Raw genomic sequence first — 18,214 nt, 5'->3', positions numbered from 1 at the left:
GACCGCTTCTGGTAAGTATAGGCTCAGCTTTAATAATACAATTTTTATTTAATTTAGTATGACGGCTCTACTCCGTATTGTCTATAAAACAACTTTTATTTATTTAATTTTTGCAGTTAGCATCCTAACAAATTTCTTGATCGTCCACGAGGGATGGTTAGATTCGATAGTGTTGCTGCAGTTTCCCCTTCGTCTCACGTAAGCTCTATTACAACCACCGCAACGATGTGGCCTCTCACCCATATGCGCCACCATTTCGTGCCTTCGCCAATAGGTGTGCAAACCTACTGCCACACCCGTACCACCGATAAGCGATCGGCTTTTCACCAGTATGCATCCGCCTCATGTGCAGATCGCTGCAAAAGTTGCAAAATGCCAGGAGTAACGAACCCTTTTCCACAATGTTTGCAAAAGTTCTTCTGCTTCAATCGCCAACCGTTACGGCGGCGTTCTAACATTTTTCGGCTTTTATACCCCCGACGGACACGTGCTGTTCGTATTCATGTTCGCTTTGGTGAATCTTTCACCGGACAGCAATATCCATACCCGTTAATCGATAAGGACTCGGTAAGAATGTGCTTTTGAGACGGAAGCGAAGCCAGTTCCGTAGTAGATTGGGCATCTGCATCGAGCAAATTGTAGTTATTGGCAGATTGCTCTCCTACTTTCGTTGCCATGGTAACATCCGTTGCTATCGTTACCTCACTACTGCTATCAAAGGAGTCACGTTCATCGTTCGTCAGCTCGAAGCAGATTCTCATGTGCTGCACAAGCACAAATTGTTGGAAAACACGTCTTACCAAGTTCTGAAAATCAATCCCCGCTCGATGCCGCTTCTAACAATCTTCAATACAAATGTATCCTTCATTTAGAGTTGTGTGTAAAGCAAGATGAGCAAAATGACGAAACGAAATAAATAATTAATTTTTCGCTCCGAAAGCAATATATGACTGGCTAAACTTTACCTCTACTCTACTTCTGCGAAATGTGCAAGTGTTTCGGCAATGGTCGAAGCGATGGAGTATGCATCGGTTATATCAGCTTCACTCCGTGTAGGCCATGATTTGACACAAATATTGCACTGAAACATTCTTCTATCGTTTGGTACGGGTTGCATGCTATTTTCTTTCGTCTGCCTGTGAACTGTTGCCTTTTTTACGTTGGTAAAGTTGCCTTGAATTGCTCAAGAAATTGTACAGAGATTGGATTTAAATTCGCTTCTCCAAAAGTAAACAATAACGACATGCCCGTGTTGCCAGAAATGATAATTGTCCTGTTTTTTTCTGAAAAGGTTTTTAATCGTAATTTAATTGATTTAGATCCTTATTATCGTTGCAGTTTCTTCTGTTTTATTAATGAATTGTACAATTTGCTGTTTTTCTACTATTTTCTGTCAACTCCTAATATCAACCACAAAGCCCTTCTATCAGGCACAAAAAATGAAGTGAAGTGGAGGTGCTTGAAAATTCTAAAATCTGGTGATTTCGCCCAATTTTTTATATAAATGTACCCCAAAATAAAGCAAAGATTGAGATTACTATTCTGCTTACTAAAAAGATACTCAATCTCGCCCCGATCTGAAACAGAACAATTAATTGTTCAAATTGACAACTGTGCGTTTCGTCGCATGACCAACAGCAGTGTCCACAGTGCACTTCATTTGCTTTTGCTACCCACACTGGCTTCCTGAAAATAGCAGACCGAAGAAACAGTGAAACTACAGTTGTGATTTTATGCTTATTTGGCGATCCTAAGCTTAACAAACTTGTGCGAATCGTGGATAATCCATCAACGGGAAGCCAGAAAGAGCAGTTTTACCGGAACAGTGCAACAAATCCGCAATTCAGTGTGTGCGTGTGTGTGCGCGCGCGGCCAGTTTACGTGAGGAAATGAAGAGCTATCTGCAACGATACCCGCCGGGCCCAGTTTTTAGCAAAATCGAAAAACATTAAAAATCAAAGTAGGCTGTGCTTGTGGCGGGAGGAGTAATGTTGACCGTTTCCTAGTTTTGCCACCATATCAGCAACAGAGTCCATCATCATGTAAGTATGTGCGAGTAAGGGTTGTACGTACGTAGTTTTCAGGTGGAAAATGGTTTGTATGGGCGGAAAATTGAGATCATCCCTATTGACAAAATTGCCTTAGTAACCATTATACAAAGGGATAATTCAATAGAAATTTGCCTTAATAGTGCCCTAGTTGGCAGATTTTATCCGTCTTGATATCCTCTGTAGCCGTGTGTCGTGTGGAGCGCGTTCGTGGAACAGTAGGAGCGTTGGTTCTTTGTTTTTGTTTTGTATTGCATCTCTCTCGCGCGCACGCAGATACTTATGAGTTGCGCGCATGTGTGTTCTCTTTCTTTTTGTTTTAGAGTCCCGCTTCCGAAAATGAGGCTGAGATACCTTTCCATTTCTAAGTTATGTTTTTCTTTCGGCTGTGAATATTAACCAAGTAAGAACTACATCTCTCTTTTTCTGTTCTGACAAAAGGAAGAAAGTATCGGGAAGACAGACATACCGATCCATGGAGTTGGTGGATTTGTTCCAGGAATTTCAAACTACCTGATCGTTAAATAACATCTATATCCGTTACCTTTTCTTCGCAGGTCGTCTACAGCTGAGGAACCCGACTTGTTCAACGATGTTGAAATTTTAGAAATAGGCGATTTTCCGGATAGCGATGAAAACTACGTGTCCGTAGAGTTGCGCTCCGATGATGACGATGACGACCGTATCGTAGTAGATTCGGGCGATTTCTCGCCACCGAAAACGTTGCTACCAAGCGATGAGTTTGATTCGATACGCGTTGACGCATCAACGTATGCCATGCATTCGATACCACCGCACCATCGCTTTCTGTCCGACCATGAATATTTGGACGAGAGCACAAGCAGAAGCATACGCACACCGGCGGCAGCATTTGAATCGTCTGTAAGTGAGCAGGTGGAGCATACCAGTGAACGATTTTCGATAGATTATATCGAATCGCTGCAGATGCAGGATTTGTTCAACAAGGATAATGCAGCACAAGAGAACAATACCGACAATGCGCGGGCAGTGGAGGAAGAATCAGAGTGTGTAATACCGTACGAAGATTTTGAAACTAAAATTGAACTGGAAGAACCACAAATTCAAGAGACAATCGTCGATACAGATTACTTTGGGCATGAACTGACGGGTGCGTCGGAAAGTCAGGATTCGGTTTATAGCATATTGCAGTCGTTGACTAGCTCGCAACATATGCAGGATGAACCGATGGAAAGTGTGAATAGATCACTGCAGGATACGGATCACTCGTACACGGTAATAAACGTCATGACACCGCAGCCCAGCGACGAGGAAGACCAGGAGCACGGTGGCGATGGAAGTAGCATTAGGAAATTGGTAAAACTTTCCAACAAACTAGCGCGCGAACGTGATGTTACCTCAACGGGTGGTATACGAACGGTGGCCGAGATTAATGAGGTCGTGAGCACAATGCTTAACCGATCGAAAAACAATCGCGGCACGCCGATGCGACCTAATCAAGGGCAATGTAGTGCTTTCCAGGCGAACGAGAATAACGGTGACAGCCCGGATCGGTTGTCCGTGTTACTTTCGACCAACTGCTCCGAACGGTTGGAAGATGAGGGTGTAGCAATTCCGTCTTCCGGATCATCGAACGAACCAATGCAGGAAGATTTTGGATCAGATACGGAATGTTGTAGTGCTATAGAAAATGGTGGTGGTGGTGGTGGTGGTGGTGGTGCTGCTGCAGCAACTCCTGTTGTTAAGCCAGAGAGATCCGCAAACGAGCTCGATGAATTACTATCGATAGGGAACAAATTTTTCCAACATTGCGAACAGTGGATCGAGAAAACGAAAAGCGAACAATCCTCAGATGCGGATTCAAAAGCAGCACAATTGGCACAATTGTTGCAAAAGGTAAGCAGTGGTACTTTTTTTTTTTTATATTTTAGTTCAATTATTATGGCTCAGTGCCGTGTTCTAAGGTCTTTTTGAGCCGATTTTGTCAAGGAATTTCTTTTATGTTTTTTGCCTTATCCCGGACATTCTTTGCTGTAAGTAGTGGTATCTTGTTTGAAAATGGACGGGTTTCTCACGATCTTGGCAACCTGGGAAAAAACGGGCGACTATCGGTTATCTTTAATTATTATTTTTTAGTCTGCATTCGTCTACTCTATCGACATCGGGATTTTCAGGTAGCCGGTTCACCGGTCAATGTTAAATTTATTGTAATGAGTTGGCTATATACTGTTAAAATTTCTGAGTTTTATCTCTTAATTTACAGTAGCTAGCACGAGAACAGTAAAAGTTATTTACACAAACATTTGTTCGTATCGTCAGCTCATTCCGGGTCCGAAAAAATGTCGGCCGTTGTGTCACATTTCCTGTCGGCTGGATACTATTGGTCAAATATCTATCAGATTCTGGCCCTTCTGCAGAAGGTAAAGTTTATAGAGTGGGGAAGAGGTAATATTATCTACTCGAAGCGAGCGCTGGGAAAAAGGAGCGTTTGGGGCGATTCTGGGGAATCCCAAGTAGCTAACCTAAGTGTGCCCCCAGTACCGTTAGATCTAGACAATTTTCTAGATCAAAAATGAAAATCTATCTAAATAATTGCATTGTCAAAGACAGGGATGAATAGCCGACCTTTTAATAGAAAAAAAAAATTGCAAACATGTGCCATGCAATGCATTTAAACATATCCCATGTTCCATTTTTTTCATAGACTTTCTCTGGTCAACTGCCTGACTAAGTAGAAGTTGCAATATATTTGTCGGTCCCTAAAAATCTGTAATACGTTTATTAATCTTTGTATTATCCTTTTCTAGATCACCCGACAATGTGAGCAGATTCCGATGGTCCGACAGCAGCGATGCTCTTCGCCTTCGGACGCTAACAAGCGTAAGGCGGAAGCAGGTGTACAGACGGAACGCTCCAAACATTCCAAGTACACGGAACGAACGCTTAACGAGCAGTCCAAACAAAAGCTGCTCGGTTCTTTGCGAAATAGCAGCACCAGTACCAGCAGTGGCAGCAGCAATACCAGCAGCAGCAGCATCAGTGAAACATCCAGCAGCGATTCGAGTTCACCTTTGGCAAAAAGTTCGGATTCCGATCCTGACAACGACGGTGGTGATATTATGATGCAAGAGTTTGTAAAACGCAAAAAGCGGTTGCGAAAAAGTGCCAAAGAAAAGCGAAAAGCGTTCGGGGAGAAGGTTACGGATGCTGCCGCTGGAAGAAGTAGTAGTAATCCGCGGCGTGATCAAATCTACTCTGACAGTAGTTCACAAGAGGAAAAGAATGGCGATGAGAATCTCGAGCTTGACAGTGTATTGAGCGGTGTAGATGATATCATTACCGATTGTCCGGACGTAGTGATGGGGTTGCAAGACTACTTTGCGAAAGCAGAAGAAGGTGGAGGAGAAGATGGGGAAGACAGGGAGGAGGAAGGGGGTTCGGAAAAAGTTTCTTCGGTCGAAGTACAACACCAACAGCAGAGGAGCAAAAAGGATACAGAAAAAGCTCCAAAGTCGGTGAAAGACATGACCGAATCCGAACGGAAGGATTATTATGAGGATCTGCATATTGATCGGTTGTGCAATATAAACGTTCTTGTTAGTACTAGAAATGCCGCTACGGCAACAACCCCAGTGTTGACGGCCAGTAAAGTAAAGGAACACACTAAGGAACAGCAGTCGAAGAAGAAAAAAGATCAAACCAGAATGGAACATTTCCTAAAAGACGGTGAAACCGATGGTATCAACGACATTGCGATGTCACTCGAGCTAGAACACTCTGATCCGGATGCGTGCGAGAGCGAAAAGGATGTCGTTGAAACGGAGGAACAATTTTTGCAAAAGTGCAACGAAAATGTTAAGCTGCAATTATTAAATCAGTCAAGCAGCAGCAGCCGTAGCAGTAGCAGCAGTGAAGCAATGACAGAAGAAGATAGCTTGGATGATGAGATGACAGAAAGGAGACGAAGCGGATCGGCGCTGGAAGATACGGATCAATCGTCCTCGAGTGTGCGCTCGTTGGTGGATAAATTTTTACAAAAGCATGACGCAAAAATAACGAAACGAAAGGGAAAGACACCAAAAGAAAATGGTACTGTGGAGCCAATAACCAATGGTGATTCCTTGGCGGAAAGTGTGGCTGATGGTCAGGAAGAAAATGAAACGGCCAAACAAATGGAGGCAGAGAAGCACCCACTTCGAACTGAGGAGCTTGAGCCGAATGATGTGGAACTGCTATCTGATGAACTTGAGAAGAATGATGAGGAAGATGAAGCTAAGAGTAAGCAAACAGTGGTGGACAAAAAGCAGAGAAAAAAAAGGAAACTATTGTTGAAGGCACGCGCATCCCATTCCGAGCTAGATACATCATCCACCGACTCCGAGTTGGGCGAACGGATGCATAACGGTCAACCGCATAGGAAACGGCAAAGAAAGCCCAGAAAAGCACCACCAACGGTTGGGAATGAGTTTGATTTTAGTACACCGAAGAAACTGAGAAACGAAGGCAAATCTACAGCAATCGCTACTAGTGAAGGCAACGGTTCGATACACAAATCTTCCAGCACAAGTTCCTTGGCAAAAGCGGCCTCCTCTTCCGCACCGAGCCTAGAATCACCTTCATCCACTGTGGAACCGCCAGCAAAATCTAAACCGGCGTCAAAAGATGGTCAAGATTGCATTAGCCTTAGTTCGGACAGTTTGGACGAAGGAGATTTAATTGCGGGCGAATTGGAAGACGGCAAAACACCGCCCGACAAGGAACCGAAGCGTCGCATCCGTCCCATGCTTACCAATGACGAGCTGGCAGAGGAAACGAAAAAAGCACAGAAAGAGGAAGAGGGTCGTGTGGCGCGACTTAAAAAGAAGCAGGAGCAGTTGAAAAAGTTTCTCACCACCTACAAACCGGGGGTGAATGAGAGTGACCTGGTGCTGGATTACGATTCTGTACGGCGGCAAGCAATTTGCGTACATCCGGACATTGTGAAACTGCTCAAGCCGCATCAGGTTGAGGGCATACGGTTCATGTACGACAATACGTACGGTTCGGTCGATGCGCTACCAAAACATGAAGGATCCGGATGCATTCTAGCCCACTGTATGGGATTGGGCAAGACGCTGCAAATGATTGCGTTGCTGCACACGGTGATGCGCTATCCGCAGCTGATGACGGAGCGCGTGCTTGTCATCTGTCCGAAAAGTACGGTAATGAACTGGAAGGAGGAGATTACGCGCTGGCAGGGAACGATCTTCACCGGCTATCAGATGCGCGTGTACTGCTTTGGAGACGTTTGCTCCCAGAACGAAAAGATATCGGTACTGAGTCGCTGGTACTCGTGCAAATCGCCCAATTGTGGTGTGATGCTGATCGGGTACGAAGCGTTCCGGGCGCTGATTAACTACGAGCGGCGGAAAGGTACGGAACGGAAGCGCAATACGAAGCTGGAGTATATCAAGCGTTATCTGTTGAATCCGGGTGCGGATCTGGTGATCTGTGATGAGGGTCATCAGATAAAAAACAAACGATCGGCAATCAGTGAGGCAGTGTCGAAAATTGCCACAAAGCGCAGGATTATGCTGACGGGCACACCGATTCAGAATAATTTAAAGGAATGTACGTAACGCCCCAGCAATCAAAGTGAAGCGAGTTTTTAAAATATCTAACTTTTTTCTCGTTTTTGTCGTTTTCAGATTACTGTATGGTGAATTTCATTAAACCGTCGTTTTTGGGCAGTGACAAAGAATTTAGCAACCTTTACGCGAATCCTATTAAGAACGGGCAATGTAAGGATTCTGATCATCAGGCGATTAAAATCATGAAGCAACGTTCCTATGTTTTGCATAACAAGCTTTCCAAGTTTGTGCAGGTATGTAATGGTCAAACATATTTCTTTCATATTTTTCTGTCGATTCGCTGGATCGTGTTCAATCTGATCTTATTAACTAGGGACAACAAAATAGTTTGACTAGCTATTTAATAGCTATTGAATAGAAGTATAAAAAGGATACAATTGTCTTCCTACAGGATACAATATACAGGATACAATTGTCTTCCTTGGAGATAATACAACTCAGTATATATATTTTTTTGGTTTCTAGCTTGAGAAGCATTCGGTAAGAAATATCTAAATTACATGATATCTCTGCAATTTTTGACACATTCCTATTTGCCTGTTTTTGCCGCGAGCTCAAATATTTTTGATGTTGTCTCGAGGTTTTTTTTCCGCTTTCCTATGTATGTTTGTTCTTGTCTCGCAATTTTTTCGCACGTCTCAATGTATTTTTGGTTTTTCATGTACTGATTTTTGATTACGTTGTGGTATGCTAGAACTTACAATGAATTTCTCGTATAAAAGTTTATGAGCACTCTGAGGTACTTACGCTCTGGAACTCGGGAACTAAAGCTGTACATATAACTTTTTTGAGTAGTCAGTTAATCAGGATGTGGTGTACAAACAAATTATTAAAATTGCAGGACATCAACAAAAATATTATGACACGCAGAAAAAAACCTCAGAATGAGAACCAACATCTATAGGAACGCATACAACATTCTCGGGATACTCTGTATGCATTTGAAGTTCAGTCGTAGGACGTTACCTAAAGTGCTGTTTTTTATTCTGGAGGAACCGTATTGCTAAAGTATTTGTTTAAAATATATAAAATTTTAAACATGAATATCTTTAGTAGGGTTGCTTCTTTGACTACAAAAATGTCTTGTTTTACTAGTGTACGCAGAAACTGGCCTACACTGGTCGGTCATGCGTATTTACAAAACAACTCAATTTTGCAAATTTTTAAAGTAATAATAATAACATGTCAAAAATATCATTCGTAATTTCTATTTTACATGGATAAAGGGTTTCGAGGATACAACAAACAGGTTCGTTTAGATAGTGATTTGTTCAGGTATATGTTTTATTTATTCAAACTGTGAGATATATAATTGCTCACATGTTGTTGTCATTGGTTGTTCTGCAGGATTGTACAATCACACATTTTCCATCCTAGTATCCATAGCTCAGTGAACTGTTCAGGTCGCCTAGACATTTTACAGCACCGGTTGCTTGGACCAAAAATGCGTGAGTTCACTAAAATATCGAACAAACTAACGACAGCATCCGAGCAAGTCGACTCCATTTGATTGAGCGATTGAATCTATAATAAGCTGTGCTTACTTTGGTGACTACACTACCAAGCGTGGTGGTGCAGCGCCAAATGGTGCAGCGTTTGCAACCACTTTTCACTCTTCGTCGAAATCAGCTGGCTACCTTGCAACAGGCTCTGCACCGACGATTATATAGACTTTGCTATTAGTTTAAAAAATCATAGCGTGGGTATCAGACGTCCGTTTGTGTCTCGGAACAAAGAGATTGCAACGCCACCACGGATTAATCTTAGTAATTGGTTGTAACTTCATACCAAAAAGACTTTAGCTGATCAGAAACTGTGATGGCACGTAAAACACCACGTAAAACGGCACGTATAATGGCACGTTTTAAATGGATAAAAATTTGAGGAGCTTTCTCTGTATCGATGTATTTTAATACACATCTATTTTCTTCCTTTTCAGCGAAAGGAAGCAGCAGTGTTGAAGGAGTTCCTTCCGGAAAAGTTCGAGTATGTGTTATTTATTCCACTGACAGATGTACAAGTAAGTCCTCTGCCGCGTTAATGCGGTCAGAAGTGGGAAGATCAGCGTGAAAACAGTTCGATGTGTGGAATGAATTACGCGGTAAAAGTATTTTCTTTTACCTTAATGTTTAATTTGGTTTCGTTTTTTTTTTGTTTCTTTCGTGCCTTTTTTGTAGGAAAAGCTGTACGAAAAGTTTCTACAGATGAACGAGTACACGAACAACGATAATACCGGTGAGCCCGGAAGGACCAAGAAGTTTAAGCTCATCGCTGATTACACGTCGCTTCGCAAAGTAATTTTATTTTGTGTTATTTCGTTGCAAAAGTATTAATTTTTCAAAACTTTCGAAAAACTTTCCAGATCTGGACTCATCCGAAAGTACTAGAGAAGGCATGGGAAGCTGCTAATTTGGAAAAAAATCGCAAAGACGCAGCCCGTAAAACGGCAACCCCCGATACGGAAGATGAATCTCCGGATGATAAAAACGACATTGCGAGTGGTCAGCTATCGGTGACGAACGATTGGTGGCGCCAGCACCTTGAAAGTTACCATCTGGAATCACTGGAGCCAAGCAACAAGTTGTGGATACTGTTCGAAATTTTGAAGCAAAGCAACGAACGCGGTGAAAAGGTGCTCATTTTTACTGCGTTCGTGTCGGTACTGAACATGGTGGAACACTTCATGGCGAAGATCCACAACCAAAACAGCGATCCGGTACAATCGCAGGCTTATAGGTACAACATGTTTAATGGTCCATGGTGTCGGGGCCGCGATTACTATCGGCTGGATGGGAAGACGCCCAAATCGGAACGCCACGCAATGATAACGTCGTTCAATGATCCGCAAAACAAGCACACGAAATGCTTCCTCATCTCGGCCAAAGCGGGTGGACAGGGTATTAATTTGACCGGTGCGAACCGTGTAATCATACTGGACACGTCCTGGAATCCGTCCAACGATCAGCAGAACATATTTCGCATTTTTCGTCTCGGCCAGAAGCGTAACTGTTACGTGTATCGGTTAATCGCGGCCGGTACGATGGAGGAGAAAGTTTATTCGCGGTCGGTCACGAAACAGGCGCTCAGCTATCGAGTGGTGGACGAGCAGCAGATTGATCGACATTACAGTTACGGCGAGCTGGCAGAACTTTATACGCTGACGAAGGTGTCGGAAATGGATCGCGAAATACCGAAGCTGCCGGCTGACGATATACTGGCGTCACTGTTTCGCACCTTCCCGAGTAAAATTCATAGATACCACGAGCATGATTCGCTGCTTGAAAACAAACCCGAGCAGGATCTGAGCGAGGAGGAAAAGAAAGAGGCTTGGGCAGCGTACGAGCGGGAAAAACAGAACAATGAAAATCGTTCTTTTCTGGCACAATACGGTGCGACTACGACAGCTGCTGGTGGATTGTTTGGTTCGTCCGCATACGGTACATCACTGGGATCGTACTATACCGGAATGGGTTACGGAGGAATGCCGGGATTGCCTATGGGGGGCGGGAGTAGCGACATGTATCGGACCGATTATTCGTACAACAGTTCGTTGAGTAGAGCAACATCGTCTTACATGCCACCGTTTGGACAACAATTTTCATCACTCTTTAATGATGCCGCCTATACAACGGCACTGGCAAAGCTGTACAACTTAGCAATGCCGAGCGCAACTGGAATGGAGTATGGGGCGATACCTTCACTTCCTAGTCATTCCAGTCCGATCGGTAATGGGCAATCGATGATGCCACCAGGAGTTGGCGGTGGTCCACCGTCAGGCCAGGGTAGTTCACTTTCTAAAGCCTACAACTCGGTTAACGTTCTATCGAACATGCTCAACTACTACACCAGTAAGACTGGGAGTGGATTGGGTGCAACACCACCTCCACCCCTACCAGAAATGGCTTCGCAGCATGGTAGTACATCGGGCACCAACAATCCCTTAAGTCATTACAATGCTTTGAAGCAGATGAGTAGTTACGCACAACCATCCAACTCAAATCTGCTGCCACCCACTCCTTCGGTACGGCCTCCAACACCATCAGGATTAACGATTTCCACGATAAGGTCACTCCACGGTAGTAGTAGTGGAAGTGGTAGTGGTGGTAATGGTGGTGGTGGCGGTGGTGGCGGTGGTGGCGGTGGCTTGAGTTACGATTCAGCAAAGACTTTATTGAGTCGAATGAGCGATCATATGGCTGTTTCACCGCATGTTTCGGCCGGTGTTTCTAGTCCATTCTCTCCACGCAATGTACCACTGTCATCGCCCACACTGGACAGTCAGACTAGGAATAATGCAGGACATCCTCTAATGCCTTCCCAGCCCATACCAATAACGATGAGTAGCACAAATGCTGGTCCCAACATTAACGCCACACTAACAACAACTACTTCAAACAGCCAGTCTACATCGGCAATATCATTAACGCCATCTATCGAACAAAGTATACGAACAAGTTTGGAGTTGACGAATCGATCCTCCAACAATCGTTCGACGGCTGAAACTCCTATGGATAATGTGTCCGGAATCGTCTTGCGCTCAAAAACATCCGTCTCGATGGGTAATGCTAGCACACCAGTAGCACCGACCATTATCCCGAGCGATGAGGAAGAATTGGGAGTTTCGCAAAAGGCACAGAACTCACCGGAAAAACGTGCGTCTGAAACTAATTTCGGTATAACGCACAATACCCCGAATCAGAACAGCTCTACAAACCCGTCAACCATTGCCAACGCTTCCAACACTAGTGCGGATCAGGGTGTATCGAAAAATAGTCAGACTATCTGCAATAATATGACGCAACAGCAGGATCCTAAAGTAATGTCTCCGAAGCCGGTAGCAAAACCTCAAGCTTCCCAAGCTGCTGCTGCTTTACCTCAAGCACAGTCGAACTCTAATCCAAGTCGGATACAATTAGACCGTGCAAATAGCTTAACCACACCTATGAAACCGAATCAATCCTCGCCCACGATTAATTCGACTTCGTCCATGAAAAAACAAACGATACCGGTTAGTAAACCGCCGCTGGTGACATCAATGGCCCGTAGTCCTTTGACGATACAGAAAACGACCCTTGCAACGCCTTCCAAAAAGTCAGTTTTACCATCAGCAACGATGTCAGGGAAAGCTTCGCCAGTGACATTCGTACGCTCTGGAAATGCTGCAGCTCAACGTACCTTGGGAGCTTCTTTGTCTAACATAACGCTTTCAAAGGGTATGGGTGTTGTTGTAACGTCCAAATCGCAAGCAGCATTAGCTGGCAGCACTACCAATTCCACTACTAACACTGCCATTGGGAATGTTACTAGAACGATACAAAAATCTTCTTCGCTGACCGGCACAAACCAACAGCCACAGGCTCAAAAGTTGATAAATCCGTTGAACATTTTATCCAAACAGTCCAGCATGGTAGGTAGTTTGCAGCCACCGGCTGGAAGAACCCTAACGAACACTACCACAATAACACCAGTGAACTCGACTGTAGCTGCTGGTTCACCGATGCCGAAACCGAAATCCGAAACTCGTCCAATCACACTCACGATGTCGCCGATGACACCGCCTGTTAAGACGGTTAACAAAACGATCAACCCAACGGTTGGCGCCTCCAACAAGGCAACGTTACCGAAACTGCAACCGCCACAAATTATACAGGCAACCACCAGCAAAGAACTCTGTGATCGGCAGAGGGATGGTGGTGGTATTTCAACTGCGCCCACTATTCGACCATTGAGCACACTGCAAAAGTCCGCATCGACGGGGAAAATAACTCCCGTCTCATTGCTTTCAACGGCCAGCTTGACCGGAAAGCTTAATAATCCGCTCACTGGTGCTGGTAACGCTGGACCCCGATTTGCAACTACAACGGTCATGAAGACAGCCATCGTTACACCTTCTGCAACTACAACCAGCAACAAGATTCAGCACCAAACTATTGCTGTAACAAAGACTAGTACCGGTTTATCGTCAACCATCAATCAGTCCCGACCTACGAAAAGTCCTTTCACTATGAATGCTACTCGAACGAACGCATCCACAGCTGTAACCTCCGCAACAAAAACAGGTCCAACAAACATCATCACATCCGTAACGACACCATCTCGAATTTCAACTCCCGGTTCTTCGACAGCATCACCACCGATGACGGTTATTCCAACGTCCGTAAACATCTCCACTGCAGCTGTAGCATCGCAGCGAGTGTCTGTCTCAGCACGAGGCGTAGTCGCATCATTCGCACCGACACTAACTGTGATTCCGTCTACAAGCGTCGTTTCTTTGTCGCGTGTTCCCGCATCATCGTCGGCGATGTCTATTATTCCCTCTACAAACATCATTACATCTGCCGGATTGCAGCGTACTTCTGTTTCTGGTTCTAGCTCTAGCAGTAGCGCATCCACATCCTCGATGACTGTCATTCCGACGGCAAATGTGACTGCCCTGAGCTACAGCTATAAGGGTGGCGCCAGCAATGATTTAAAGATACATCGAGCCCTTCCATCGCCTTCCATGCGACAGATTTCAAAAGTGCCCCCAGTTGGGGTGCATACACTTATCAATAAGGCAACGGCTCCAACCAGTACAGCTACTATGACATCGATGTAAGTATTTCGCCTTCTAGATGTGATCAGTTGGTTTAGTTTATAATATTCGTTTTTTTTTCTTTTTTTTTTTGTTTTACAGTACGCCAACTGCAACAACAAGAACAGTGCTGAAACCGAACGCACCGGCTGGGAACATTATACGTGTAGCAAGCGCTCCAGTTGTTGCGACCTCTAGTAGTGCCTCACTATCCGCTGGCTTGCAATCACCACCAAACTGTATGTTTATTCGTAAACGAGGTTTGGACACCAACACAACCACAACCAATACGTTGGATAGTTCCAAAGTTAAAAACGTTACCAGTTCAATTTTTGATCAGCAAATAATAAAGGGCGTTGGTAGTGGCAACACCAATTCTCCAACTTCAACTGAACCTGGTGCACCTGCTATAAAGCGCGCCAGACTTGAACCAACAGTAAGTGAAAACCGTCATTCGGTTGACCGGCAGTTCATGATTTACCTCAGTTAGGGTTCTAATAGCTAGAGAATGCTTCAGTTTTATCATTTATTACGAAATCTTGCCATACATACCTGGCCAAAAATACTTCTGAGCATTCTACCTGAATGTGATGAATGGATATTCTTCGTCATTCGTTGAGCAGAGTCCAGAGTCCATTTCAGCGGCGTTCTGGGAATATTTGAAATTTGAGTGGAGGAGTTTCCTCTGGAATTAGTATAACTGGGTTTGCAAGATTGACCGTTCAGATATGATTTTGGCTGTGAGTAATGGCTATGAATAATTTTGAATGGTTACGTTTCCTCGTACTGCTTTTATCAACGGTTGGCTCGGGCTGGTTTTATTATCAGTTGGAGTTAACTCCGGTTTTAATTCCGGATTAAAATAGGGACTTAACTCGGGATTACTCCGCAGTTCATGGATTCATCAATCCAATCCGAAGGATGCATGAATCCACTCCTCAGTTCTCACCACGAATATCAATATCTATATTATTATCGGTACACCCATAGCGAGGGCAGTGCCCGATTTGCCACCGAATGAATTTTTGAGCGCTAACTAATGGTGAAGCACCCCAAGAAGCACTGCTGATGCAAGGCACCTATTTCTAGGGGATTTTTGTCAAAGGCGCTAGGAGATGAGAATGAACTGAAACCTGCATTCACCTATCTGTATGTAAATCTTTATATGAATTGGAAGATACAATCATTTATCTTTTTAACACCCCTGCTTGAGTACATATACGAAAGCATGGTCGATGGTTTACCGCATTCAATTTAGTTTGCGCCGATGGCTCTCGGATTCGAAATTTTACGAATAGAGGCGCTATTCATCGCCTTATATCAAACTGGAAGTGGGATCGACTCAAGATCGAAGATCGAAAGATGGCACGTGTAATCGTCACTTCGGAGTCACAGATTGATCCTTACAAACTCGGATGAAGAGAGCAGATGGATAAATCTATCTTTCTGGGCCCAAGTGTTTTATAGTTATAAGATGTTGATGTAAGTAGTTCTGCATGAGTTGGCGTTTCATACTCATTTTAACAAAGTTTTTTGGAATACATCAAAAAGGTGCTCATCTTAAAACTACTCTTCCGTAAAAGAAACCAGAGTTATCTGCTAAGACGCTACTCCAGTGGGTACTAAAATTGACAGTTTTTTTTTTACCTTTTTCCTTTCTTGAACAGCGCACCGCCACTGCTCCCAACGATAAAATATTACCATCCATTGCTGCGCTCGGTATGGCGAATCGTTTATGTGGAGGAATAATGGTTACAACCAAAAAAGTACCACAAAGTACTAACAGCAAAAAAGGTAAGTAGTTTTCCAATCGCTGGGCTCAGCTTGTTTTCTCTCTCTCTCCCTCTCTCTCTCTCTCGCTCTCTCTGTCTCTATGCTACAAAACATTTTTTTACTTGTTTTTTTTTCAGCTGATCCTACCGAAGTGGTAGTACTTGAGTAAAATACGTGCAATATCGGTTTGATATTCAAAATAGTTGCAGATAATGATAAAAGATAAAAGGGATCGTAAACTTAAAAAAATTACTCCTATTCATCAAATGCAACGATCACCGTTGAGGAAATCTCTCTCTGTCTCGCTCTGCCTTGGGTAGTGCAAACGTGTCACGGTTGTGGTTCAACATCAAAAATACCATCAATAATCGATTGTAGCCAGGCAACAGGTTTGCCGAATGGTAAAGCAGCCAACCTTTACCAAAGCTCCCCTGGATAAGATGTGGCGCTCAAAAAATTGAAATCTACGTTATCCGACCTACATTAAAATGCAAAGGAGGGAAAACGATGTAATATCTGCGCCAATAATGCAGTCATGTACATACTCGCTGTAAATAGTTAAACATTTTGTTTTAGGGGGCAATTGATTCAGAATAATTTATTTATTTTCAATCGTACGGTTAAGTTACGGATAGGACCTATACAATAACGCGTTTGACAATTCGCTTTTTGCGTGAGTTATGCCGCGTGTAAGAGGATCTGAAGAAAGAGACAATGGGATTCTATTACTGCTAGAATGGGTAGTGCTGAATTACTGTCTTATTGAAGGTAAATTGAGTTCAAAATTTTAGTTCCAGGTAAAATGTTTCTCATATAATTTAACCACACGAACAACTCCCCGAAATTTTACGAAGGCACTATTATTATTTGCATTAAAAATTCATCATAAAAATTAAGAAGAAGAGATAGCTTGATGAGTTATCTTGCAGAGTGAATGCAATATTCATATGGGAGGAATGCATTTTAACGCTACCATACACTAATAAGCTTTTATTGTAAGTATAAAACTAACTCCCTAGAGCACAAAACGACTGCTACCAACAACGAGGAGCCAGAAATCCAATCGGAGAAGGTACCATCATACCGCTTAAGTTTGTAAGGTTGTGTAGAGCATTGATTGATGCTACATACTGTGTAAAATATTATCAAAATTTTGGTCAAATTAAATTACGCAAATAACAAAAAAAAAACGAGCAGTTTGCTTCTGCTGCTCACTTTTCATTCTTGGTGTGTGTGTGTGTGTGTAGTAACAACTCTCCTCCGAATAATAAACTGGACGGAGGGGATTAACTTTTCCGGCTAACTTAAGCAATCCTATAATTGTGGTGCTGTTTAGTAAGGTTTAGTGTTAGTGTTAGGTAATGAAAAAGGGAATACCATGGCGGCTCATCCCACAAGGGTGAAGATGCACTGAACTGATGATTGCGAGTCGAACAATCGTGGGGAGAAAATTTAAAGGGGTGTGTGTCATCATGTTTGCTATGAACAAAATACACTACCACTGTACATAAAACGAGCATCTGTGTGCGCGACGCAATGAGTTGTGATTCTCATAAGAAAAACGAATTTAAATAAATTTGGGAAGTGATTCAAAAATAATATGCGAGAAGGTGCTATTGGAATTGTGTGTTTTTTTTCCTTCAGAAGAGTTACAGGGTTTATTCCGGGTTTAAAAAATAAGCCCGTCTGTATGCTTGGCAAAACTGTTCACGTTCTTTAAACATTTTTTGCCCAACAATTGGTAGATTCACTAGTTTTCTCTTTTGATCGTGATCTCTCGTACTCTACGTTCTATTTTGCTTCAGTTCTTTTTAATTTCTAACATTTTCAGTCAATAATTATACTTTTTTTTTTAAATTGTGATAAAACATAGTTGAAGAAGCAAAAAAATAGGTGGTTTTCTACCAGTGTGCCTAACGAGAACAAATTCAGGCCTATATAAGACTCTAGGCCACCATTTATTTTAATCTCAGAATTATTCGAAGCTTGCGGACGCTTGCTAGGCCAATAAAGAACGAAAATTGCTATATTCATGTGAACAGTATCGCTTGAATGATTTAAATCGATGCTTACTGTCTGACCCTCAATAAATCCTGTAAGTTTTTATCCAAAGATCAAATAATAAGAAATTCTCATGAACTCAACCACTCATTTGATTTGAGGTGCTGTCTTGCGTGCCATTTTATTATGCTTCATCAGCTAAGTTAGTT

At 43.1% G+C, this 18,214-nt stretch overlaps 2 protein-coding genes across 2 annotated transcripts in view; one reads left to right on the top strand and one right to left on the bottom strand.

The window, feature by feature from the left end:
• The window catches only part of LOC126565552 (troponin C), a 400,267-nt gene that overhangs the window by 278,244 nt on the left and 103,809 nt on the right, over positions 1-18,214 (bottom strand). The window lies entirely within an intron of this gene.
• Positions 2,049-16,173, top strand: LOC126560476 (transcriptional regulator ATRX-like). Its single transcript, XM_050216434.1, has 11 exons — positions 2,049-2,056; positions 2,606-3,729; positions 3,778-3,923; positions 4,835-7,637; positions 7,715-7,890; positions 9,597-9,677; positions 9,835-9,951; positions 10,020-14,251; positions 14,334-14,667; positions 15,899-16,025; positions 16,142-16,173. Exons 1-11 carry the CDS (start codon positions 2,049-2,051, stop codon positions 16,171-16,173), a joined length of 9,180 nt encoding a protein of 3,059 aa, XP_050072391.1.

This window comes from Anopheles maculipalpis, chromosome 3RL, assembly GCF_943734695.1.
Source record: "Anopheles maculipalpis chromosome 3RL, idAnoMacuDA_375_x, whole genome shotgun sequence".
In the NCBI taxonomy this organism is placed as follows: Eukaryota; Metazoa; Arthropoda; class Insecta; order Diptera; family Culicidae; genus Anopheles; species Anopheles maculipalpis.
The sequence above is the reverse complement of the archived record's forward strand: the minus strand, read 5'-3'. Positions and strand labels throughout refer to the sequence as shown.